The 26,663-nt window shown below is 37.9% G+C and overlaps 2 protein-coding genes across 4 annotated transcripts in view; one reads left to right on the forward strand and one right to left on the reverse strand.

Annotated features, from left to right (window-relative positions):
* LOC132510364 (zinc finger protein 420) overlaps positions 1 to 26,663 on the forward strand; it is a 171,813-nt gene that overhangs the window by 35,515 nt on the left and 109,635 nt on the right.
* Positions 1 to 26,663, reverse strand: part of LOC132510369 (zinc finger protein 790) — a 39,824-nt gene that overhangs the window by 1,712 nt on the left and 11,449 nt on the right. For 3 of the 4 annotated variants that reach the window (XM_060132356.1, XM_060132355.1, XM_060132357.1), the window contains exons 2-5: positions 14,165 to 14,244; positions 12,812 to 12,938; positions 12,459 to 12,554; positions 205 to 2,651 (exon numbers count right to left, since the gene is read on the reverse strand). In XM_060132356.1, the coding sequence (XP_059988339.1) occupies positions 973 to 2,651; positions 12,459 to 12,554; positions 12,812 to 12,938; positions 14,165 to 14,173 (1,911 nt within the window). In that variant the 5' untranslated portion in view covers positions 14,174 to 14,244 and the 3' untranslated portion in view covers positions 205 to 972. The remainder of the gene's footprint in view (positions 1 to 204; positions 2,652 to 12,458; positions 12,555 to 12,811; positions 12,939 to 14,164; positions 14,245 to 26,663) is intronic. The other variant, XM_060132358.1, reaches the window with a different exon arrangement.

Consider the following 26,663-nt stretch of genomic DNA (forward strand, 5'->3'; position numbering starts at 1 on the left):
GGTTTTTTTGGGTTTTTTTTTTTGCGGTACGTGGGCCTCTCACTGTTGTGGCCTCTCCCGTTGTGGAGCACAGGCTCCGGATGCACAGGCTCAACGGCCATGGCTCACGGGCCCAGCCGCTCCACGGCATGTGGGATCTTCCCGGACCGGGGCATGAACCCGTGTCCCCTGCATCTGCAGGCGGACTCTCAACCACTGCGCCACCAGGGAAGCCCTAGTATGAGTTTTTTATGTAGCAAATGAAATTAATACTGAATCAAAGCTTTCTTTGCTTCATTCGATTTTACCAGTTTTCCTTCAGAATTAACATTCTGCTGTTCAGTAAGACATACATACAGATGGCATATTTTGTCTATAATCTCTTAAGGTCTTCCTCTCATAGAAATGGTCTAATACTATTATTAATGATGGTCATTAAATCATTTAAATCCTCAAACTAATGTAACCCTTACAATCTGATAAGTAAGCAAACACAGAATTAAGTTACTTTCCAAAAAATTAGGAGGTAAGAGGTACTGAAACTAAGACATACCAAATAAATTGTATGACACAGCTTAAGGCTTTTCCAAATTAATTACAAAACACAAATTCACCTTTGGTGTGATTTTGTGGAAGTGCAACAAGATTTAAGTAATGATGGAAAGTTTCCCTAGATGAGTTAGACTTCAGTTCTATGCAGCACAATATCAATGACGTGGAGAATCTTTTCAGAATGATTCAGAAGGGATTCACACTATCATCTTACTTGTAGGACTTTACCCGATATTCTATAATTGATAACCAATCAGTAAAGCTTTCGTCCATTAATATAGATTGCATTAGGAATTCTTTGCTGTTGAGTGTGTTTCGTGCTCTGTCAAAAGGTCTTCCAATATTATTTACACTACGGGCTTTCTCAAAAGAAGGAATTAACTGAGATCAATTAACAAGTCATGAATAAAGACTTTTCCTACATTTTTATATCACAAGATTTCACAAGAGTGAAATAAAGTGAGAGCCTGGAGAAAATGCCCTCTCAAAATCTTTATGTTCATAGGATTTCTCAAAAGTGTAAATATTCTGGTGTTGAGCAAAGTATGAGTCATGACTAATGGTGTTCCCATAATATTTCCATTGATAAAGATTCTCACCACTGTGAATTTTCTGTTCAGCGAAATAAGAATGGTGACTAAAGATCTGGCCACTTTCCTTACATTTATAGGGTTCTGCATCAGTATGAATTTTCCTATGTCGTGTTAGTTGTGAACCCCAGATAAAAGATTTCCCACATTCTTTACATACGTAAGGTTCCTCACCAGTATGTATTCTCTGATGTCGTGTAAGTTGTGAACCCCAGAGAAAGGCTTTTCCACACTCTTCACATTCATATGATCTCTTTCCAGTATGGATTTTCTGATGTCGATTAAGTTCTGAACCACGAAAAAAGGTCTTTCCACATTCCTTACATTCATAGTTTCTCTCACCAGTATGAATTTTCTGATGTCGATTAAACTCTGAACCATGAATAAAGGTCTTTCCACATTCCTTACATTCATACGGTTTTCTCTCATTATGAATTTTCTCATGTTGAGCAAGGTATGAGGCCCATATAAAAGTCTTCCCACATTGCTTACATTCAAAAGGTTTCTTACCAGTATGAATTCGCTGATGTCGAGCAAGATGTGAACTCCAGACATAGGCTTTCCCACATTTCTCACATTCATAGGGTTTCTTACCAACATGAACGTTCTGATGTCGAGCAAGATTTGAACCACGAATAAAGGCTTTTCCACATTCTTTACATTCATGAGATTTCTCACCAGTATGAATTCTCTGATGCTGAGTTAGGTGTGAGCCACGAGTAAAAGTTTTCCCACACTCCTTACATTCATAAGGTTTTTCACCAGTGTGAATTCTCTGATGTTTAGTAAGATGTGATCGCTGACTAAAGGCCTTCCTACAGTCATTACATTCATAGGGTTTTTCACCAGTATGAATTCTCTGATGTCGAGTAAGGTCTGAGCCACAACTAAAGGCCTTGCCACATTCCTTACATTCGTAAGATTTCTCACCAGTATGAATACGCTTATGGACACTAAGTTGTGAATGAAATCTAAAGGCCTTCCCACATTCCTTACATTTAAAAGGTTTTTCACCAGTATGAATTCTCCTATGACCAGTAAGACTTGAACGCAAACTAAAAGCCTTCCCACATTCTTTACATTCATATGTTTTCTTAGCAGTGTAAACTGTCTGATATTGAGTAAGTTCTGAATCAGGAAAAAAGGTCTTCTCACATTCCTTATCATCACAAAATTTTCCACCAGTGTGAATTAACTGATGTTGAATACAGTCTGCGTCAGAACAAAATGCTTTCCTACACCCTTTAAATTCATTCAGTTTCTTTACTGTATTAAGTCTCTGAAGTAGATTAAAAGTTGTGTGCTGGTTAAATGTGGGCATTTTTTCACAGGTGAGTATAATCTGCTTAAAACATTCTTCCTGGTTTTCCTGTTGTGTTTCAAACTGACCTTTGCTTTCCCAATCACCTTTAAAACATAAACATTCAAGGCTATGTTTTTTACAAATTTCCATTATTTCCCACTGAGGCAATCCTCTGTCAAAAATGCCATTTTTTGGTGATGTCTTGGTCTTACACCTGGATTGCATGTCTGAAAAATAAGAAAACAAATCCATACTGTTTTACTGTTCAAAAAGAACTAAAATTTCCAAGGTAGATATAAGAAATAAATCCTAAAATAAATAGAGCAGGGACTTCCCTGGCGGCACAGTGGTTAAGAATCCACCTGCCAATGCAGGGGACATGGGTTTGATCCCTGGTTGGGGAAGATCCCACATGCCGAGGAGCAACTAAGCCCATGCACCACAACTACTCAGCCTGTGCTCTAGAGCCCACAAGCCAAAACTACTGAGCCCACGTGCCATAGCTACTGAAGCCCATGCGCTCTAGGGCCCGCATGCTGCAACTACTGAGCCCAAGTGCTGCAACTACTGAAGCCCATGAGCCTAAAGCCCATGCTCTGCAACAAGAGAAGCCACCACAATAAGAAGCCGTGCACCACAACAAAGAGCAGCCCCTGCTTGCCACAACTACAGAAAGCCCATGCGCAGCAACAAAGCCCCAACACAGCCACAAAACATAAATAAGATAAAATAAAATAAATAGAGCATATGAAATGTGAATGGCTTAACAAATTCTGGGCAATATGAAAAAAGGGCAAGAAATAAACAGAAATTTTAATGAACTAAAAAAGCTGAGGCAGGTGATTAAATATATAAAGTTTTGCTCAGGGACTTCCCTGGTGGTGCAGTGGTTAAGAATCCACCTGCCAATGCAGGGTACATGGGTTTGAGCCCTGTTCCGGGAAGATCCCACATGCTGTGGTGCAATTAAGCCCATGTGCCACAACTACCAAGCCCACATGCCACAACTACTGAAGCTCATGAGGCTAGAGCCCGTGCTCCACAACAAGAGAAACCACTGCAATGAGAAGCCCACGCACCGCAACAAAGGGTAGCCCCTGCTCGCCACAACTAGAGAAAGCCCACATGCAGCAACGAAGACCCAACACAGCCAAAAATAAATAATAAATTAAAAAAATATATATATAAAGTTTTGTTCAGGTCAATTTCATCTGAGGAGTTCAACAACAACAAAAAAATAAGTGCAGGTACTACCCCAATCATGGGATATCAATTTAAAGACTTAAGATTGTTTTACCCAGTATGGTAAATCAACACTAAGCACACGTTAGGTATTAAAAAAAATTCTGTAAAAAAAACAATACACTACATGTCAAAAAAAAAAGCAAAGGGGGGCAGTTATAGGAGGGAGTAAAGGATAATATTAAAAAAATCAGGGATCAGGAAGCACAATTGGCATCATGTGATAGCAATGTAATACACCTCATTGTCTAATCCCTTCCATCTCTACTGAAATGAGTACACATAATTCTACATTACTTTCTGTACAGATAAAAGGAAACAAAAGCATATCCATGCTAGCTCAGAAAAATGGAATCATACGTACTTACTCATTCTTCTGTTTGCCTATGCACATTTAAATACTTTGCCCTGCTCATTTTCTCCACTGTGCCTATTAGTCAAGTCATATTTTGTCAGATGATCCCAACCAAGGTGTTTTTGTTTTATTTCTTGAGTTTATAGTATTGCTCATCCATTCGATTTTATGCTTTCAAGCCGTTTCTCAAGTGACCTTTACCAAATCTCCATGGGATATCACATTTATTGGTAAAATATTTTAGAAGAACAAAGCAAGAAAATACTACAACTGCTACTATTTGAATATGCTGAAGGGCTTATCCAATTTCTACTATTGAAATTGTACTGGGGGGGTTGGGAGGGAGGCTCAAGAGAGAGGGGATATACGTATACACATAGCTGATTCACTTTGTTCTACAGCAGAAACAGAACATTGTAAAGCAATTATATGCCAATAAAAGAAAAAAAGAATTTGTACTGGTATTAGCATTTGGCTTAGAGACTGACAGAACATATGACATGTTCTCAAGGCTAAAGTAATGGAGATTGGTATCTAGGGTCTGTCTACAGGGTGTGTCCTAAACATCTCTCATGTTGAGTTATAACTGAAGGACCATAACCTAGGAATGTGGGTAAAACAGGTAGACCTACACAGGAACTACAGCTCAGTTTCAATTTATCCCAGTGACCAAGGAGGGCAACGGATTGATATAACAACAAAAATGCTTCAGAACTTGGTAAAAGAGAACAGAACTTCTCTATAAAGGAAGATATCCTAGTGATTAGTTTCACATTTTGCAAACAGTGTCTGGCACAAAATTAAAGAAATAACCAGACAACATGAATATAGAAACTATAGAAACAATAGATAAGCAGAAATACATCTATAAGGATTCTAGATATTGGAGTTATGAGACAGAGTTTAAAAATAACTATGCTCAAGTAGCTAAAACATAAAATTAATAATTTTATCAGAGAACAAGAAACAAATATAGGTCAAAAGAAAAATTCTATGAGAAAAAGACTGGAAAAGTCATAAGAGAAGAATTATGACATAGAAGATTCAGTTAGGAGATTAAACACAAGTGTAAATGGAAACTTACACAGAGAAGAATGGAAGCAGCAGCAATATTTGAAAAGATAATGGCTGAGAATCTTAAAAACAATGTCCATGAACAGGTGTATGAAGAAATAAATTACAGCATACCCATGAATGGAATACTACAGAGAAATAAAAAATAAACTAGTGATAAACACAACAACATAGATGAATCTGAAAATTATGCTAGCAAAAGAAACAAGGCCAAAAAAGTATACACTGTATAAGTCAATTTATATAAAATTCTAGAACATATAAACTAATCTAGAGTTGCAGAGAGCAAGTTAGTGATTTTTTTGGGATGGAGGTGGAAGAAGGGATGGATAACAAAGGGACACAAGGAAATTTGGCAATGACTGAAGTGTTTGTTGTCTTGATTATAGTGATAATTTCATGGATACACACACATGTCAAAACAGATCAAACTGTAACTTCAAATATGTGGAGTTTATTATTCTCCAATTATACTTCGATTAAGTTGTAAAATAAAAATTTTAGGACCAAAAGAAAACTAAAATCCTAAAGAAAACAAATATAATTTTAGTCACTCTAACTAGGCACTAGTGTATTAGTGTTTTCTTTATGTTAATGCCCAATCACACTAAAAATTAAAAGTATTAAGCCAACAAGTGATACAGATAAATCAAGCACAGAGCAGAGTTATTGAATAAATATGAGTAGCAAATCGGTAAACAACTCAGGGGAAATATTTGTCCTCACTAGAAATCAATAGCCTTTATCCTATTAAATTATTAGAAGGTTTTAATTAAAAATGACCCATTTTTAGTGAGGCTACACTGAAACTTATTTTGTTCCTGACCTCCACATGAACCAACGCCCTCCAATCCTTAAGAAAACACAAGGATTAATGTCCACAATATACAAAAGCATTCAAGTAGTAGCTACCTCTAGGATGCCCATGTGCTTACCATGAATCAGCTGTTTGCTTCCAAACCTGTTTATACCAACTGTTCCTGATATTTTATTTATATATTTTAAATAACATTATGTAAAGAAATACGAGAGAAAGGTTGTCTGTTTTTATGAAAACTAAGCTGAATGTTCTACAAAAACTCATTCAAGAAGGCTACAAATTTTATGTTAGTAGTTTAGAGACTCAATCATAAAGACTGGAAAAAAATAGGAGGGCAGCTCAAAATGAAAACATGGGAAGATCCTGAACTCACTTCCTCCCACAGACACATCAAATCTAGTTAAATACAGATACCCTCTGAAAAAGACCTGACACTTAACTGAAAAGCTCTTGCACAGCAAAAGATCAAAGGGCCACACTGAGACAGGCAGGAGAGGTAGAGAAGTAGTCTTTCCAAAAACCCCACCCCTGGTGTGGCAACTCACAGTTGGGGGGGATCTCACAAATACAGAGTTCCCTAGGAGGAGCAAAGGGTTAAAGCCCCACATTAGACACCCCAAACCTTGGGACCTACACTAGAGAGATGAGCCTTCAAAATGCTTGGCTTTGAAACCAATGGGGCTTATGTCCAAGAAAACCAAAGGGTTATAGGAAATGGGGATTCTGCTCTTAAAGGGCTTGTGCACAGATTTACTCACCCCAAGACCCAGGGAAAAAGCAGAAGTTGCAAAGTGCCTAGACCATATATGGAGATCCTTTTGCTAATATTAAATTATCTGCTGGGACCTGCTGTAACTGTCTCCAGGGATGGAGGTGCTGGCGGGTGCCACTTTACACTCTCCCTCTACTTTGCAAGCACCAGTGGGATGTGCTCCCCACAGTCCCACCCAAGCTGGTGACTGGGATTGCCCCAGCCTTGTGTGTCCGCACAGCCATACCCAACCCATTGGGCAGTCTTGCCCCAGCCTGGTGCTCTCTGCAGCCCCACCCAACACAAGTTGAGTCAACATGGGGGACGTCCACATACCCAAGCCCACATCCAAGGGGACATCCCTTGAATACCTGGCTCTGAGGGCCGCGGGGGGTTGTGTTTCTGGGTTCCATGGGACTGAAAAAATCAGAGAGTTCTTGACAGGCTATTACCCCCAGGGTACTGCAAAGACAGCAGACTGAAACACAGTCCCAGTCTTCCTATAACCACTCTTCAAGACTGGGAGAGGTAGCTGTTTCACCTAATACATAGAAGCAGAAATAAAGAGTCAAGCAAAATGAGGGAAAAAGAAATATATTCCAAATGAAACAGCAAAATAAAATCCCAGGAAAAATATCTTAATGAAATAAAGATAAGTAATTTATCTGATAAAGAGTTCAAAGTAATGGTCATAAAAATGCTGAGGAGCATCTGACCTTGGGAGAAGAATGAACACTGAGAGAACTTCAACGAAGATGGAAATATAAAAAAGTACCGAACAGAAGTAACAGAGTTGAAGAATACTGAACTGAAAAACACACTAGAGGTGTTCAACAGCAGACTAGATAAAACAGAAGAAAGGACTGGTGATTAGAAGACAGGGTAGTGAAACTCATCCAAACAGAGAGCAAAAAAAAAAAAGTTTTTAAAACTGAAGATAGCTTGACAGACCTATGGGACAACATCAAGCAGAACAACATTCACATTATAGGAGTCCCAGGAGAAGAGAGAGAGAAAGAAAACTTATTTTGAAAAATAAGGTTGAAAACTTCCATAACCTGGGGAAGGAAACAGACATCTAGATCCAGGAACCCCAGAGAGTTCCACACAAGATAAACCAAAAGACATCCACACCAAGACGCAATATAATTGAAATGTCAAAAATTAAAGATAACGAGAGAACTTTAAAAGCAGCAAGAGAAAACAACTTGTTACACACGAGGGAACCCCATAAGACAATGAGCAGATTTTTCAGCAGAAACTTTGCAGGCCAGAAGGGAGTGGCATGAGATATTCAAAGTGCTAAAAGCAAAAAACTTACAGTCAAGAATACTCTACCTGGCAATGTTATTATTCAGAATTGAAGGAGAGATAAAGAGTTTACCAGACAAGCAAAGGCTAAAGGAGATCACTACAACTACACCAGCCTTACGAGAAATATTAAAAGGACTTTTTTAAGCTGGGAAAAGGGCACTAGTTAGGACACTATAACATATGAAAAAAAACCTCAGTGGTGAAGGTAATATCTAGTAAAGGTAGTGGACTAATCACTTATAAAGCTAACATAAAAGTTAAAAGACAAAAGTAATAAAAATAACTATAACTACAATAATTAGTAAAGGGATACACAAAATGAAAAGATGTAAAATATGAAATCAGAAACAAAATGTGGGAGGAGAGGAGTAAAAATGTAGAGTCTTAGAATGCATTCAAGTTAACTTGCTATCAACTTAGAGTGTACATATACATACACACACACACACACGCACACATATATATGCTGATATTTGTGAGCCTCATGACAACTACAAAGCAAAATTCTATAATACAGAAAAGATGAGAATGGAATCTGGAAAAAAAAACACTAAAGAAATTCATCAAATCACAAGGGAAGAGAGCAAGAAAAGAGGAACCACAAAACAGCCAGAAAATAATTAACAAAATGGCAGTAAGTATATCCTATCTATAATTATTTTAAATGTAAATGAATTAAATTCATCATTCAAAAGACATATAGTGGCTGAATGGATAAAAAAGAAGACCCATCTATCTGCTGCCTACGAGAGACTCACTTCAGGTGTAAGAATACACACACACTAAAAGTGAGGGGATGGAAAGAGTGTTCATGCAAAAGGAAACAACAACAAAAAAAGCTGGGGGAGCTATACTTATTTCAGACATAAAAGATATTAAAACAAAGACTATAATATAACACAAACATGGGCATTGCATAATGATAAAGAGGTCAATACAACAAGAAGATATAACACTTGTAGATATCTATGCAACCAACACTGGAACACCAAAATATATAAATCAAATATTATCAGACCTAAAGGGAGAAATTGACAGCAATACAATAATAGTAGGGGACTGTAATATCCCACTTACATCAATGGATAAATCATCCAGACAGAAAATCAATATGGAAACATGCACCTTAAATAACACATTAGACCATATTAACTTAATAGATATATATAGAACATTCCTTCCAAAAGCAGCAGAGTATCCATTTTTTTCAAGTGCACATGGAACATTCTCCAGGATAGATTATATAGTATGCCACAAGTCTCAATAAATTTAAGAAGACTGAAATCATATCAGCCATCTTTTCTGACCACAACAGTATAAAATGGGAAACAAATCCCAAAAAGAAAACTGGAAAAATCACAAATATTTGGAGATTAAATAACATGCTCCTGAGCAACCAATAGGTCAACGAAGAAATCAAAGAAGAAAACAAAAGATACCTTGAGACAAATGAAAACATACCAAAATCGATGTCTTGCAGCAAAAGCAGTTCTAAGAAGGAAGTTCATAGTGATACAGGCCTACCTCAAGAAACAAAAATATCTCAAATGAACGATCTGATCTTACACCTAAAGGAACTAGAAAAAGAAGAACAACAAACTAAGCCCAAAGGTAGTAGAAGGAAGGAAATAAAAGATCACTAAAGAGACTAATAGAGACTAATTACTAATAGAGACTAAGAGACTAATAGTGAGACTAGACTCACTAGTAGAGACTAAAGAGATATTAGAGGGAGTTCCTTGGTGGCCTAGTGGTTAGGATTCTGAGCTTTCACTGCTGTGGTCCAGGTTCAAATCCTGGTTGGGGAACTGAGATCCTGCAAGCCATGTAGTGCAGCCAAAAAAAAAAAAAGATACTAGAAAAGATCAATGAAACTGAGAGTTGGTTCTTTAAAAAAATAAAATTGACAAACCTTTAGCTAGATTCACTAAGAAAAAAGGAGATAGGGCTCAAATAAATCAAATGAAAGAGAAGTTAAAACTGATGACAAAGAAATACAGATGACCATAAGGGACTACTATGAACAATTATTCACCAACAAATTGGACAACCTAGAAGAAATGGATAAATTCTTAGAAACATACAATCTTCCAAGACTGAACCATGAAGAAATACAAATCAGAATAGACTGATTACTAGTAGTAAGGAAATTGAATCAGTAATCAAAAACCTACCAGCAAAATAAACCTCATAGACATAGAGAACAGAATGGTGGTTGCCAAAGGGGTGGGGGGGTCGGGCGAAATGGGTGAAGAGGGTCAAGAAGTACAAACCAGCAGTCATAACATAAAGTAGTCATGAGGATATAATGCAAAGCATGGTGGTTATAGTCAATAATATTATATGGCATATTTTGTAACTTTGTATGGGGATAGAGGATCTCTAGACTTATTGTAGTGGTCATTTCACAGCATATACAAATATCAAATCATTATGTTGTATACCTGAAACCAATATAAAGTTGTATGTCAATTACAGCTCAATAAAAAAATTTTTTTAAAGGTTGGGAAAAATAAAGCATCTACAGTTAAACTGCCTAAATTCCCACTCCCTTTTAACAAAACAGAACCAAGAAATAGGAGAATGAATTATTGGAATGGTTGACATAAGAAAGAATAGGCAGAACTGCAATTAGGGAGAACATGTCATGGCCCTCTACTGAAACATGGATGAAATAGTTATGGGTTATAAATAAATAGCACAGGTTATTTATAGTATTCATTTAATTTTGTATGATTTAAAATAACTTTTTTCAATGAAGTATCTTAAATTAGTTGGGCACATGATTTTCTAACTTTGAACCCTTTGGCTAAGGAATCTCATATCTGAAATATAAGTATCATCTAATGCAGAAAAATCCCAGGAATAACTGACGTGTACCAAGAGTGGTAACTTCAGTAACAAGAAATGCGGAACAACCTTAATATATAATAGTATAATCATAATATGTGAAAATAAACTAAAATTAAAAACATACATGGTAGTGTTTAGAGAATAAAAATATAAGAGAAAACTGTATATACCTTATAGAACAAAGTAAGTTTTAAAAGCATTTATTTTGAAATAATTATAGATTCACAAGAATTTGCAAAGATACTCCAGAGAGTCTTGTGTACCCTCTGCCCAGTTTTGCCCAATGAATACATCTTACATAATTATACTACAATATAAAAATCATGAAATAAACATTGGCACAATATATGTGTACAGTTTTATGTCATTTCATCACATATGTGGATTCCTGTAATCACCACAAGAATCAAGATATAGACATAGTCCATCACCACTGAGATGTTCTCTCTCATGCTATCTCTTTATAGTCATAACCACCACCACCACTGCTCCCTGCCCATTCCTAACCCCTGGCAACCACTAACATGTTCTCAATCTCTAACTTTGTGATTTCCAGAATTTTGTATAAATGAATTCATATAGTATGTGAATGTTATAGGTCAATTACACTTTTGAGATTGGCATTTTTCATTCAGCATAACATCCTTGAGATTCATTCAAGTTTTTTCATGTATCAATAGCTCGGAAAAAGAACAATTTTAAAACATCAATATAGGTTCTGGAATTTAGAAACATGATTCCAATAAGGAAATAAAATTTATTTTCTTTCCTTGATATTTCCAATATAAAAGAAGCTCCAAGAGTAAGTTATTTCAACCTGACTCCTGCCCATAACAGAAAATTCATCAATTACCATCTAGTTGCCAAATATACCCCTCGCTTCCATTTGACAGCCAGGACTTGTCTTTTATGACACTGTACTCTCTCCTCATTGTCTTCCAATAGCCCTAACCTCTCTCCTGCCATTTCCTCTTCACTGTAGCAAGAAACCATAAAAAAGCAGCCTATTAGGCCTTCTCTTAATGTAAAGCCTACTCTGCAGAAATTTATGAAAATGTTCCAGTCATAGGAAAGAATACCAAGTTTCTTAATTGATTACACTCTTTGTTAACCCTTCTTAACCTAAAATGAAATTATAAAATCAATAAATGTTCCTTAAAAGAAAGAGTTAATTAATGAAGAAAATGCAGAAGCAAGGAGAAACTAGGCAAAATAAGAAAAATTCAAGAGATAGCAGGTAAAATGAAAAACAGGGTCAAAAATGTTTTTTTAGAGTGATGAAATTTACAAATATAGAAATGGAAAAAAAGAAATGGGAAGAAACTTAATCCAAACCATAGATAAACTGACCACTGGAGAAAAAGAATGGCATTTACATTTTTGTAACATGAAGGAAAAATGAGAGCACTGACATGGAGTGGTGTTTGGAGTTGAAGAGAAGGTTCAGTTGGAAATTCATGTTGAAAACGTTACTTTTATTTCTAGGTCTCAGGCCTTTATCCACAGGCTTTTGGCCTCTGAGGAGGAAATTCTAGACCAATATTACAGAGATGTTACTGACTTACTAAACAGCTGGGTGTTATCTGCAATGATGGCCTCCTTGTGCCTGCTCAGCCCTCACTCACCTGGGCAAGGTCCTCCTGTCTCATCCTTCAAAACCATCCAGGGCTCTTTCCCCTTCTCCAGTAAAGAGAACACATCTGGCTGATAAAGGCAAAGTCCTGATCAGAAAATAAGAAATAGGAAATTACCACATGGTAAGGGTTCCGTAAGTCCCTTAGTTATTAGAAAGGGCAAGAAAAATGCATAAAGGATGGGGAAGATGGAGTTTCCCAATGATGATGACTATTGCCAAATTTATAAAACACAAACCATTTTCCCAGAAATAGGTCAGAAATCCCCCTAGACACTTGAAAGGCAACCCAAAAGTTCACAATGTAGGAATCAGGAATTTCTGGGGTCAAATTCTGAATCTTACCCAGTGAGACCATGTTGCTGTAGTTCTCCAACATCACGTCTCTGTACAAAGCTCTCTGTTCCAAGTCCAGGCACTCCCACTCCTCCTGAGAGAAGTCTACAGCTACATCCCTGAACATCATCAACTGCTGAAATGACAAACCCAAACATCAACAGTGAAGTTAAAAGAAATCTTTTAGATGGATGGGGAAAAGATGGAAAAGGGAACTGCAGGAAGAGGTCCATACATTCAGCAAAAAACTGGAGTTGGCTGCCTGTAGTGTGGGGGGAAATGATATGGAATTTAGTGTCCCTGAAGCCAAGTGCCTATATGCTCTTAAAATCTCCTGTTGGGCTTCCCTGGTGGCGCAGTGGTTGAGAGTCCGCCTGCCGACGCAGGGGACACAGGTTCGTGCCCTGGTCCGGGAAGATCCCACATGCTGCGGAGCAGCTGTGCCCGTGAGCCATGGCTGCTGAGCCTGCATGTCCAGAGCCTGTGCTCCGCAACGGGAGAGGCCACAACAGTGAGAGGCCCGCGTAACGCAAAAAAAAAAAAAAAATCTCCTGTTGCTCAGTCACAACATTGTTATGGCCTTCCTGTAACAAACATCAAGACAACAGGATGGCAGCCCAGAAAAACAGATATCATATGAGTACTTTCTTCATACCACCAAGAGGCTATAACAGCCTGGAATAATCAACTCCAGATTTACTATGTGAGAATAGTTTTCTTTTTTTCTTTCAGCTTCTTTTACTTGAATTTTCTATTAGTTGAAGTTGAAAGAATTCTTAAGAGATACACTCTCTAACTGAATACCATTTCCTGTGGAGAATGTATAAAATCTCTAGGCTGTCAGCTGATTATCAGCACATGTCTTGTTAATGATATTATTCTCTCATTGATTTCCTGGCAAAATCCCAGATCTCTCTGAACTCAACCTCCTCTTATATTCTCTATCTAAAATCATGACAAAGTGCCACTACTAAAATGAATACCAGCTAACACCAACTCCCATCTTTCTTAATTGAAACACCCCATTATATAGAGTAAATAAAAGCTTTCATGTAGTGGGTCCCTTTTAGTCACACCATTCCACCTTGTCGAGCCACAGTTTTGATTTTTAAAAGTCTCTACTATTTCCTTTAAACAATATCTTTTCCTTCAGTACTCTGTCAAAGTATTAGGTCACAGGAAGTACTGAATGCCATGTTGGAGAGAAGAGGGACATCTAGGGAAAGCACTGGACTGTTTCACAACTATCACTTACCACGTTGAACAGTGACTCGGGTAAGCAGTTTAAGGATAAGGAATAAAAATATTGACATGATATGATATAAATGGTTATATTTTTGGAGAGAAGAAATTCCAACTCACATGGGCCATAACTTAAAATTCCAAGAGTTGCTCACTCTTCTAGATTCCTCTCCCGGTGAAGCAGTTTTGAGAAAGCAGAGCTAGAGGGAAGGAATAATGAGAGGTCAGGCTTTCCTCAGATCTTTCAAATGGAGTAAGAATACCATTTTATTCCTTGAAGGAAGGTCAGAGGGAATCTGCAGAAATTCTGGCCCTATCCAAAACCCAAGAGACTCAAATACAGCAGAATGAAGTTTCAGTCCAATCAGTAATGCTAAATCATGACACAGATCAGGATATTCGGGATATGAGATAAGGCCATTCTGACTTGCTCTGAATAACCCCTTTAACAATAAGGACCCAAAGTTAGACATCCCCAGGGAAACTCTCCAATCTGGGAGCCCAGTGCATTTGCCCAGGGCCCTCCTGTGTACTTCCCTGTATGACAGTGGCCTTTCATCTATCTCCTCTATGTCCCACAAAGTGTATAATACTTACTGCCTCATTTTTATCTAAAGCACTCATACCACAAAACTAAGGGCAACCATAAACAAAATGAAAAGATAACCTATAGAATGGGAAAAATATTTGCAAACAATGCAACCAAAAAGAGATTAATCCCCAAAATACACGAACAACTCATACAGCTCAATATCAAAAGAACAAACAACCCAATCAAAAAATGGGCAGCAGCTCTAAATAGACACTTCTCCAAAGAAGACATAAGAAACATTCATTCCTATGAGGAGTAGACTACACCCTCAATGAGTGTATGTGAGCAGGAATGCTATGAAAAGGTGATTGATGGTGGAGGTGGTAAAAGGAGGCATAGAGATGTCAGGGAGATTTAAGGTGGCAAAACACATAGGCTGTATTCTTTTATTTTTTAAGCAGCTTTACTGATAAATAATTCATATACTCTACAATTAATGCATTTAAAGTGAGCAATTTTTTTAAGCAAATTAACATGTGCAACCACCACAAGTTAATTTTAGAATATTTTCATCACCTCAAAAAGAAATCCTGTATCCTTTAGCTATTACTCCTTGTCCCCTCAACCCCCTACACTCTCCCTTCACCTCTCTCTCAACCCTAAGTAACCACTAATCTACTTTCTGTCTCTACAGATTTCCTGTTCTGGATTTTCATAGGAATGGAATAATATAGTATGTGAACTTATTGTGACTGGTTGTCAAAACTGTGAAAACATTTAGTATAAAGTTTTCAAGGTTCATCCAAATTGTAGCATGTATCAGTATTTCACTCCTGAAATACTGGCTGAATAATATTCCACTGTATGGACAGACAACATTTTGTTTACCCATTCATCTGTTAATGGACATTTGGATTGTTTCCACCTTTTGGCTATTATAAACAACGCTGCTATGATTATGTACAAGTGTTTGCTTAATACCTGTTTTGTCATTTTCAGAGTATGAGTTTCACCTTCAGTTGTTAAATTTATTATTAAACATTTTTAAAACATGTTAATAAATAAACATTTAACATTTTTAAAACATTAAATAAACATTAACATTTTTAAAACATGTTAATAATTAAATAATGTTTAATAAACATTATTATTAAATAAATAAATATTATTTATTATTATTAAATTTATTATTAAACATTTTATTTGTTTTGGTGCTACTGTGAATCGAACTGCTTTCTTAATTTCATTTTTGGATTGTTCACTCCAAGTGTATAATATACAATTGATTTAATTTATTGATCTTGTATCCTGAAACTTTGTTAAACTTATTTATTAGTTCTAACAGTGTTTTGGGGTATGTATTCCTTAGGATTTTCTATATAAAAGAGCATGTTATCTGCAGATAGAGATGGTTTTACTTGTTTTCCAACCCAGATGCTTTTTCTTTTTCTTGTCTAATTGCCCTGGCTAAAACTTCCAGTACAATATTGAATAAAAGTGGCAAAGGCAGACATTCTTGTCTTATTACTGATCTTAGGGGAAAAGCATTCAGACATTCACCATTAATAGTTGTAGGATTTTTATAGATAACCTATATGAGATTGAGAAAATTCTCTTTTATTCCTAGTTTATAGTGTTTTTATAATGAAAGGGTATTGGTTTTTGTCAAATGCTTTTTTGGTGTCTATTAAAATGATCATGTAATTTATGTTTTTTATTCTATTGATATGATGCATTACATTAATTGATTTTTGGACGTTCAGATAACCTTGCATTCCTAGGACACATTCCACTTGGACATGTTGCATAATTCATTTCATATGTTGCTGGATTTTGTTTGTTAGCATTTTGTTGAGGATTTTTTTTTTTTTGCGATACGCGGGCTTCTCACTGTTGTGGCCTCTCCCATTGCGGAGCACAGGCTCCAGACGTGCAGGCTCAGCGGCCATGGCTCACGGGCCCAGCCGCTCCATGGCATGTGGGATCTTCCCGGACCAGGGCACGAACCAGTGTCCCCTGCCTCGGCAGGCGGACTCTCAACCACTGCGCCATCAGGGAAGCCCTGTTGAGGATTTTTGTATCATATTTTTATGAGATAAGCTTTGTTTGGTTTTGGTATCAGGGTAATACTAGCCTCATTGAATGAATTGGGAGCTTCACTGTATTCTTTAATTACAGAAAAGAAGATACTGTGGCTCTCAGAGCTGATAGTAGGGGTCTTCCTGAACCAGGTTAGGTTCTGAACAACAAAGAAGGCCTGGATATTCAGAGAGGTTATCTTTAAAAGAAACTGTCTTCTATTGTAGTAACAGAGGAAGGAATTCTTGAGCATAAGAACCTAAAAAACTACCTTTGCTCTGTTCACCTTTTCATAGGAAAGTGCCAGTGACAGGTATACCGAAAAAAAAAAAAATCACACTCCAAAAACACAATTAGAAACACAATTATCCAAAGATAATGTTAGATAAAAGTTTGGAAAGAGTGTCCAAATTCCCCATGTATAAAGAAAACTCACTAAAAATTTCAGAGAAGATTAAAATTATTACCCAACATTCCAATATGAATTTTTAAAAGTTATGATACAATCATAGCTCAGAAGCAAGACTACATGCACAAATCATACAATGATCTCAGGAAAGGGGAGGAAGTGATAGGCAGACCACATATGAAAGCTAGTCCAATTTAAGAATGAAAGAGAACCACTTCATAGGCAAAACCACTTTAGAAATGAAGAATAATTACAAAGAGCACAACATATGACAAATATTACAGAAAGTACAGCATGGAACAAAAAATATAAAAGTTAGAAAATGGGGCTTCCCTGGTGGCTCAGTGGTTAAGAATCCACCTTCTAATGCAGGGGACACGGATTCGAGCCCTGGTCCGGGAAGATCCCACGTGCCGTGGAGCAACTAAGCCCCTGTGCCACAACTACTGAGCCTGCGCTCTAGAGCCCGTAAACCACGACTACTGAGTCCATGTGCCACAATTACTGAGCCTGCACTCTAGAGCCCATGCTCTGCAACAAGAGAAGCCACCGCAATGAGAAGCCCATGCACTGCAACAAAGAGTAGCCCGGCTCACTGCAACTAGGAAAAGCCTGCGCACAGCAACGAAGACCCAATGCAGCCAAAAATAAATAAAATAAATAAAAATTTTTTAAAAAGTTAGCAAATGGAACAAAATGAAACAAAGAGATGATAATTATTATAAGAAAAAAATGAAAGTCAAAAGTGGTCCAACTTGCTGGACAGCCACATGTAAATCAATAAAGTTAGAACACACCTTCACGTCATACACAAAAGTAAATCCAAAATGGCTTAAAGACTTAAATATAAAACAAGACACCATAAAACTCCTAGAAGAGAACATAGGAAAAACATTCTCTGACATAAATCATATCAATGTTTTCTTAGGTCAGTCTCCCAAGTCAGTAGAAATAAAAGCAAAAATAAACAAATGGGACCCAATCAAACTTATAAGCTTTTGCACAGCAAAGGAAACCATACACAAAACGAAAAGACAACATACAGATTGGGAGAAAATATTTGCAAATGATGCAACCAACAAGGGCTTAATTTCCAAAATATACAAACTGCTCATACAATTCAATAACAACAAACCAACCCAATCAAAAAATGGGCAGAAGACCTAAATAGACATTTCTCCAGAGAAGACATACAGACGGCTAATAGGCACATGAAAAGATGCTCATCATCGCTAATTATTATAGAAATGCAAATCAAAACTACAGTGAGGTATCACCTCACACCAGTCAGAATGGCCATCATTAAAATCCACAAATCATAGATGCTGGAGAGGGTGTGGAGAAAAGGGAACCCTCTTACACTGTTGGTGGGAACGTAACTTGGTGCAGGCACTGTGGAAAGTAGAATGGAGGTTCCTCAAAAAACTAAAAATAGAGTTGCCATATGATCCTGCAACTCCCACTCCTGGGCATATGCCCAGACAAAAACTATAATTTGAAAAGATACATGCACCCCTATGTTCACAGCAACACTATTTACAATAGCCAAGACATGAAAACAACCTAGATGTCCATCAACAGATGAATGGATAAAGAAGATGTGGTAAATATATACAATGGAATACTACTCAGCCATTAAAAAGAATGAAATAATGCCATTTGCAGCAACACGGATGGACCTAGAGATTATCACACCAAGTGAAGTAAGTCAGAAAGAGAAAGACAAATACCACATGATATCACTTATATGTGGGATCTAAAATACAACACAAATGAACATATCTACAAAACAGAAACAGACTCACAGACATAGAGAACAGACTTGTGGTTGCCAATGGGAGGGTGAGAGAAGATAGAATTGGGAGTTTGAGATTAGCAGATGCAAACTACTATATATCAGGTGGATAAACAAGGACCTACTGCATCGCACAGGGAACTACATTCAATATCCCATGATACTACCAAATGTGAAATAGATAGCTAGTGGGAAGCAATTGCATCACACAGGGAGATCAGCTCAGTGCTCTGTGACCACCTAGAGGGGTGGGATAGGGAGGGTGGGCGGGAGATGCAAGAAGGAGGGGATATGGGGATATATGTATACTTACAGCTGATTCACTTTGTTATACAGCAGAAACTAACATAACATTGTAAAGCAATTATACTCCAATAAAGGTGTCAAAAAATATCTTGTGATAAACCATAATGGAAAAGAATATGAAAAAGTATATATATATTATAACTGAGTCATTTTGCTGTACAGCAGAAATTAACACAACATTGTAAATCAACTATACTTCAATAAAATTAATTTAAAAAAAAGTGATCCAACTTGCAACTAAGCAGAGCCTCTAGAGACGAAATCCAAATCAAGAAGAGAATATTAAAAACTACATTTTTAACATTCAAGAATAATTTTCTGAAATAATGCATGAATATGCATAATGAAAATACACACTATACTGCTGGAGAAAATGACTCAAATTGTCTGTAGCAAAACATTTCCTAATAAAATTATTAGACTAAAATCCATGGGGAGTCAAGATAAAAATATCAAGTCACCTATAAGAAAAAGGAAATTCAGTTGTCATTAGACTGCTAAATTCGTGCCCCAAATAGTGAGGTAGCTCCTACAATATACTTGTGGAAAAACAAATGAGAGAGTCAAAGATTTGACATGCAGCCAAGCTGTCCTTCAGATACAAGGGACATAAAGAGTTCTAAATGTCTATCAACTGTATGACAACTGTTGAATGGACAAATATAGTTGGTATATTCATGCACTGGAATACTAGTGCATTTAGCAATGCAAACAGTAAGCTATATTTACATACAATATGGATGAATCTCATAAACATAATGTTGCACAAAAGAAGCCAAAAGGTTATATACTATATGACTCCACTTACACATAAGTTCAAAAACAGATGAAACTGATGTATGGTGGTTACTTTGCGGAAGCTACTGACTGAACAGGAGCACAAGAGGGACTTCTGGAATGCAGACAATGGTTTATTTCTTGATCTGGGTGCTTATTACATGGGAGTTCCCTTTGTGGTAACTCAAGGTGTACAATTTTGATTGTATTGGTTGTTTGTATCATCATGTATACACTTGTCTGTATATATGATAAACTTCAAAAAAGGTTTATTTTACAAATTATGGAGAAATATATACAAGACAAAATGCAAACAAACAAATAAGCAAGGGCCACGATCTTGAGGATGCTAAAATACTAAAGTCTACCATTCTCAATAAACATATAACAATTATGAATATCCATATATCAACTAACAGCAGGAAGTTTCATGAAGCAGAAGTTACAGGTTGTACAAGATAAAATTTCATTAATAATAGAGAATTTTAACACATTTCTCTCAATCCAAGATAAACTAAGTGCAAAACAAATAACTATAGGCTGACCATATATTAGATCATGAAGAAAAATTCATTAATTTCCAATGTTAAAAAATATCACAATGCAGTAAAACTGTAAATTACAAGAGGGGGCCTATGAGCTTTACCTAAAGTTCTAAATTTTATCAATAGGGATTGAGTACCCCTCATGTCACACAGTTCAAAACCCTTCCACAGAACTGGGGCTAAAAAACTATACCACTATATTAGTTTTCTACTACTGAGTAACAAATTATAAATGCAGTGGCTTAAAACAATACAACTTTATTATCTTACTGTTAGGTAAAAGTCTGACATGGTTCTCACTGGGCTAAGAGCAAGGTGTCGGCAAGGCTGTGTTCCTTTCTGCAGGCTCTAGGGGAGAATTAATTTCCTTACATTATCCAGTTCCTAGAGGCCACCAACACTCCTTGGCTCAAGGCTACCTTCCTTTATCTAACCAGCAAATTTACATCTCTCTGACCACTGTTCTGTGATCACACCTCTCTCTGACTCTAAACTCAGCTGGAAAAGATTTACTGACTTTAAGGACCCAGGTGATTAGTTTGGGCCCAACTGGATAATCTAGGATAATCTCCTCACTTCGAGGTCCTTAACTTAATCCCATTTGCAAAGTTCCTTTTGCCTTGTAAGGTAACACATTCACAGGTGTCCAGACATCCTTGCAGGGGCATTATTCTGCCTACCCCAACCACTCTTAAATGTTCCATCCTCAGATTCCTTCTTTCGGAGGGAATTCTCAAAAGTCCGCCTTTCGAGACTCTTGGGAAGATGGCGGAAGAGTAAGATGCGGAGATCACCTTCCTCCCCACATATACACCAGAAATACATCTACACGTGGAACAACTCCTACAGAACACCTACTGAACGCTGGCAGAAGACCTCAGACCTCCCCAAAGGCAAGAAACTCCCCCACGTACCTGGGTAGGGCAAAAGAAAAAAGAATAAACAGAGACAAAAGAATAGGGACAGGACCTGCACGAGTGGGAGGGAGCTGTGAAGGAGGAAAGGTTTCCACACACTAGGAAGCCCCATCACGGGCGGAGACTGCGGGCGGCGGAGGGGGGAAGCTTCAGAGCCGCGGAGGAGAGTGCAGCAACAGGGGTGCGGAGGGCAAAGCGGAGAGATTTCCGCACAGAGGATCGGTGCCGACCAGCACTCATCAGCCCAAGAGGCTTGTCTGCTCACCTGCCAAGGCGGGCGGGGCTGGGAGTTGAGGCTCGGGCTTCAGTCGGAGCGCCGGGAGAGGACTGAGGTTGGTGGCGTGAACACAGCCTGCAGGGGGTTAGTGCACCACGGCTAGCTGGGAGGGAGTCCGGGGAAAAGTCTGGATGTGCCGATGAGGCAAGAGACTTTTTCTTCCCTCTTTGTTTCCTGGTGCACGCGGAGAGGGGATTAAGAGTGCTGCTTAAAGGAGCTCCAGAGACGGGCATGAGCCGCAGCGAAAAGCGCGGACCCCAGAGACGGGCATAAGACGCTAAGGCTGCTGCTGCTGCCGCCACCAAGAAGCCTGTGTGCGAGCACAGGTCACTATCCACACCCCGCTTCCGGGGAGCCTGTGCAGCCCGCCACTGCCAGGTCCCGGGATCCAGGGACAACTTCCCCGGGAGAACGCACGGCGCGCCTCAGGCTGGTGCAACGTAACGCCAGCCTCTGATGCCACAGGCTCACCCCACATCCGTACCCCTCCCTCCCCCAGGCCTGAGTGTGCCAGAGCCCCCGAATCAGCGGCTCCTTTAACACTGTCCTGTCTGAGCAAAGAACAGACGCCTTCAGGCGACCTACACGCAGAGGAGGGGCCAAGTCCAAAGCTGAGCCCCGGGAGCTGTGAGAACAAAGAAGAGAAAGGGAAATCTCTCCCAGCAGCCTCAGAAGCAGCGGATTAAATCTCCACAATCAACTTGATGTACCCTGCATCTGTGGAATACCTGAATAGACAACGAATCATCCCAAATTGAGGAGGTGGACTTTGAGAGCAAGATTTATGATTTTTTCCACTTTTCCTCTTTTTGTGAGTGTGTATGTGTATGCTTCTGTGTGAGATTTTGTCTCTATAGCTTTGCTTTCACCATTTGTCCTAAGGTTCTATCTGTCCTTTTTTTTTTTACTTAAAAATTTTTTTTCTTAATAATTATTTTTTATTTTAATAACTTTATTTTATCTTATTTTATTTTATTTTACCCTCTTTCTATTTTTCTTTCTTTCGACTTTTTCTCCCTTTTATTCTGAGCCATGTGAATGAAAGGCTCTTGGTGCTGCAGCCAGGAGTCAGTTCTGTGCCTCTGAGGTGGGAGAGCCAACTTCAGGACACTGGTCCACAAGAGAACTCCTAGCTCCACGTAATATCAAATGGTGAAAATCTCCCAGAGATCTCCATCTCAACACTAGCACCCAGCTTCACTAAACGACCAGCAAGCTACAGTGCTGGACACCCTATGCCAAACAACTAGCAACACAGGAACACAACCCCACCCATTAGCAGAGAAGCTGCCTAAAATCATAATAAGTCCACAGACACCCCAAAACACACCACCAAACGTGGACCTGCCCACCAGAAAGACAAGATCCAGCCTCACCCACCAGAACACAGGCACTAGTCCCCTCCACCAGGAAGCCTACACAATCCACTGAACCAACTTTAGCCACTGGGGACAGACACCAAAAACAATGGGAACTACGAACCTGCAGCCTGCAAAAAGGAGACCCCAAACACAGTAAGAAGCAAAATGAGAAGACAAAAAAACATACAGCAGATGAAGGAGCAAGATAAAAACCCACCAGACCTAATAAATGAAGAAGAAATAGGCAGTCTACCTGAAAAAGAATTGAGAATAATGATAGTAAAGATGATCCAAAATCTTGGAAATAGAATAGACAAAATGCAAGAAACATTTAACAAGGACCCAGAAGAACTAAAGATGAAACAACCAACGATGAACAACACAATAAATGAAATTAAAAATACTCTAGATGGGATCAGTAGCAGAATAACTGAGGCAGAAGAACGGATAAGTGACCTGGAAGATAAAATAGTGGAAATAACTACTGCAGAGCAGAATAAAGAAAAAAGAATTAAAAGAACTGAGGACAGTCTCAGAGACCTCTGGGACATTAAACGCACCAACATTCAAATTATAGGGGATCCAGAAGAAGAAGAGAAAAAGAAAGGGACTGAGAAAATATTTGAAGAGATTATAGTTGAAAACTTCCCTAATATGGGAAAGGAAATAGTTAATCAAGTCCAGGAAGCATAGAGAGTCCCATAAAGGATAAATCCCAGGAGAAATATGCCAAGACACATATTAATCAAACTGTCAAAAATTAAATACAAAGAAAACATATTAAAAGCAGCAAGGGAAAAACAACAAATAACACACAAGGGAATCCCTATAAGCTTAACAGCTGATCTTTCAGCAGAAACTCTGCAAGCCAGAAGGGACTGGCAGGACATATTTAAAGTGATGAAGGAGAAAAACCTGCAACCAAGATTACTCTACCCAGCAAGGATCTCATTCAGATTTGATGGAGAAATTAAAACCTTTACAGACAAGCGAAAGCTGAGAGAGTTCAGCACCACCAAACCAGCTCTACAACAAATGCTAAAGGAACTTCTCTAGGCAAGAAACACAAGAGAAGGAAAAGATCTATAATAACGAACCCAAGACAATTAAGAAAATGGGAATAGAAATATACATATCGATAATTACCTTTAATGTAAATGGACTAAATGCTCCCACCAAAAGACACAGATTGGTTGAATGGATACAAAAACAAGACACATATATATGCTGTCTACAAGAGACCGACTTGAGACCTAGAGACACATACAGACTGAAAGTAAGGGGATGGAAAAAGATATTCCATGCAAATGGAAAACACAAGAAAGCTGGAGTAGTAATTCTCATATCAGACAAAATAGACTTTAAAATAAAGACTATTAGAAGAGACAAAGAAGGACACTACATAATGATCAAGGGATCAACCCAAGAAGAAGATATAACGATTGTAAATATTTATGCACCCAACATAGGAGCACCTCAATACATAAGGCAAATACTACCAGCCATAAAAGGGGAAATCGACAGTAACACATTCATAGTAGGGGACTTTAACACCCCACTTTCACCAATGGACAGGTCATCCAAAATGAAAATAAATAAGGAAACACAAGCTTTAAATGATACATTAAACAAGATGGACTTAATTGACATTTATAGGACATTCCATCCAAAAACAATAGAATACACATTTTTCTCAAGTGCTCATGGAACATTCACCAGGATAGATCATATCTTGGGTCACAAATCAGTCCTTGGTAAATTTAAGAAAATTGAAATTGTATTAAATATCTTTTCCGACCACAAGCTATGAGACTAGATATCAATTACAGGAGAAGATCTGTAAAAAATACAAACAAATGGAGGCTAAACAATACACTACTTAACAACGAAGTGACCACTGAAGAAATCAAAGAGGAAATCAAAAAATACCTAGAGACAAATGACAATGAAAACACGATGACCCAAAACCTATGGGATGCAGCAAAAGCAGTTCTAAGAGGGAAGTTTATAGCAATACAATCCTACCTCAAGAAACAAGAAACATCTCAAATAAACAACTTAACCTTACACCTAAAGCAACTAGAGAGAGAAGAACAAAAAACCCCCAAAGTTAGAAGAAGGAAAGAAATCATAAAGATCAGATCAGAAATAAATGAAAAAGAAATGAGTGGAACGATAACAAAGATCAATAAAACTAAAAGCTGGTTCTTTGAGAAGATGAACAAAATTGAAAAACCATTAGCCAGACTCATCAAGAAAAAGAGGGAGAAGACTCAAATCAATAGAATTCGAAATGAAAAAGGAGAAGTAACAACTGACACTTCAGAAATACAAAAGATCATGAGAGATTACTACAAGCAACTATATGCCAATAAAATGGACAACCTGGAAGAAATGGACAAATTCTTAGAAATGCAAACCTGCCAAGACTGAATCAGGAAGAAATAGAAAATATGAACAGACCAATCACAAGCACTTAAATTGGAACTGTGATTAAAAATCTTCCAACAAACAAAAGCCCAGGACCAGATGGCTTCACAGGCGAATTCCATCAAACATTTAGAGAAGAGCTAACACCTATCCTTCTCACACTCCTCCAAAATATAGCAGAGGGAGGAACACTCCTAAACTCATTCTACGAGACCACCATCACCTTGGTACAAAAACCAGACAAGGATGTCACAAAGAAAGAAAACTACAGGCCAATATCACTGATGAACATAGATGCAAAAATCCTCAACAAAATACTAGCAAACAGAATCCAACAGCACATTAAAAGGATCATACACCATGATTAAGTGGGGTTTATTCCAGAAATGCAAGGATTCTTCAATATATGCAAATCAATCAACGTGATAAACCATATTAACAAATTGAAGGAGAAAAACCATATGATCATCTCAATAGATGCAGAGAAAGCTTTCAACAAAATCAACACCCATTTATGATAAAAACCCTGCAGAGAGTAGGCATAGAAGGAACTTTCCTCAACATAATAAATGCCATATATGACAAACCCACAGCCAACATCGTCCTCAATGGTGAAAAACTGAAACCATTTCCACTAAGATCAGGAACAAGAGAAGGTTGCCCACTCTCACCACTCTTATTCAACATAGTTTTGGAAGTTTTAGCCACAGCAATCAGAGAAGAAAAGGAAATAAAAGGAATCCAAATCGGAAAAGAAGAAGTAAAGCTTCACTGTTTGCAGATGACATGATACTATACACAGAGAATCCTAAAGATGCTACCAGAAAACTACTAGAGCTAATCAATGAATTTGGTAAAGTAGCAGGATACAAAATTAATGCACAGAAATCTCTGGCATTCCTATACACTAATGATGAAAAATCTGAAAGTGAAATCAAGAAAACACTCCCATTTACCACTGCAACAAAAAGAATAAAATATCTAGGAATAAACCTACCTAAGGACACAAAAGACCTGTATGCAGAAAACTATAAGACACTGATGAAAGAAATTAAAGAGGATACAAACAGATGGAGATATATACCATGTTCTTGGATTGGAAGAATCAACATTGTGAAAATGACTCTACTACCCAAAGCAATCTACAGATTCAATGCAATCCCTATCAAACTACCGCTGGCATTTTTCACA

The sequence above is a fragment of the Lagenorhynchus albirostris genome, chromosome 19 (assembly GCF_949774975.1).
Source record: "Lagenorhynchus albirostris chromosome 19, mLagAlb1.1, whole genome shotgun sequence".
NCBI lineage: Eukaryota > Metazoa > Chordata > Mammalia > Artiodactyla > Delphinidae > Lagenorhynchus > Lagenorhynchus albirostris.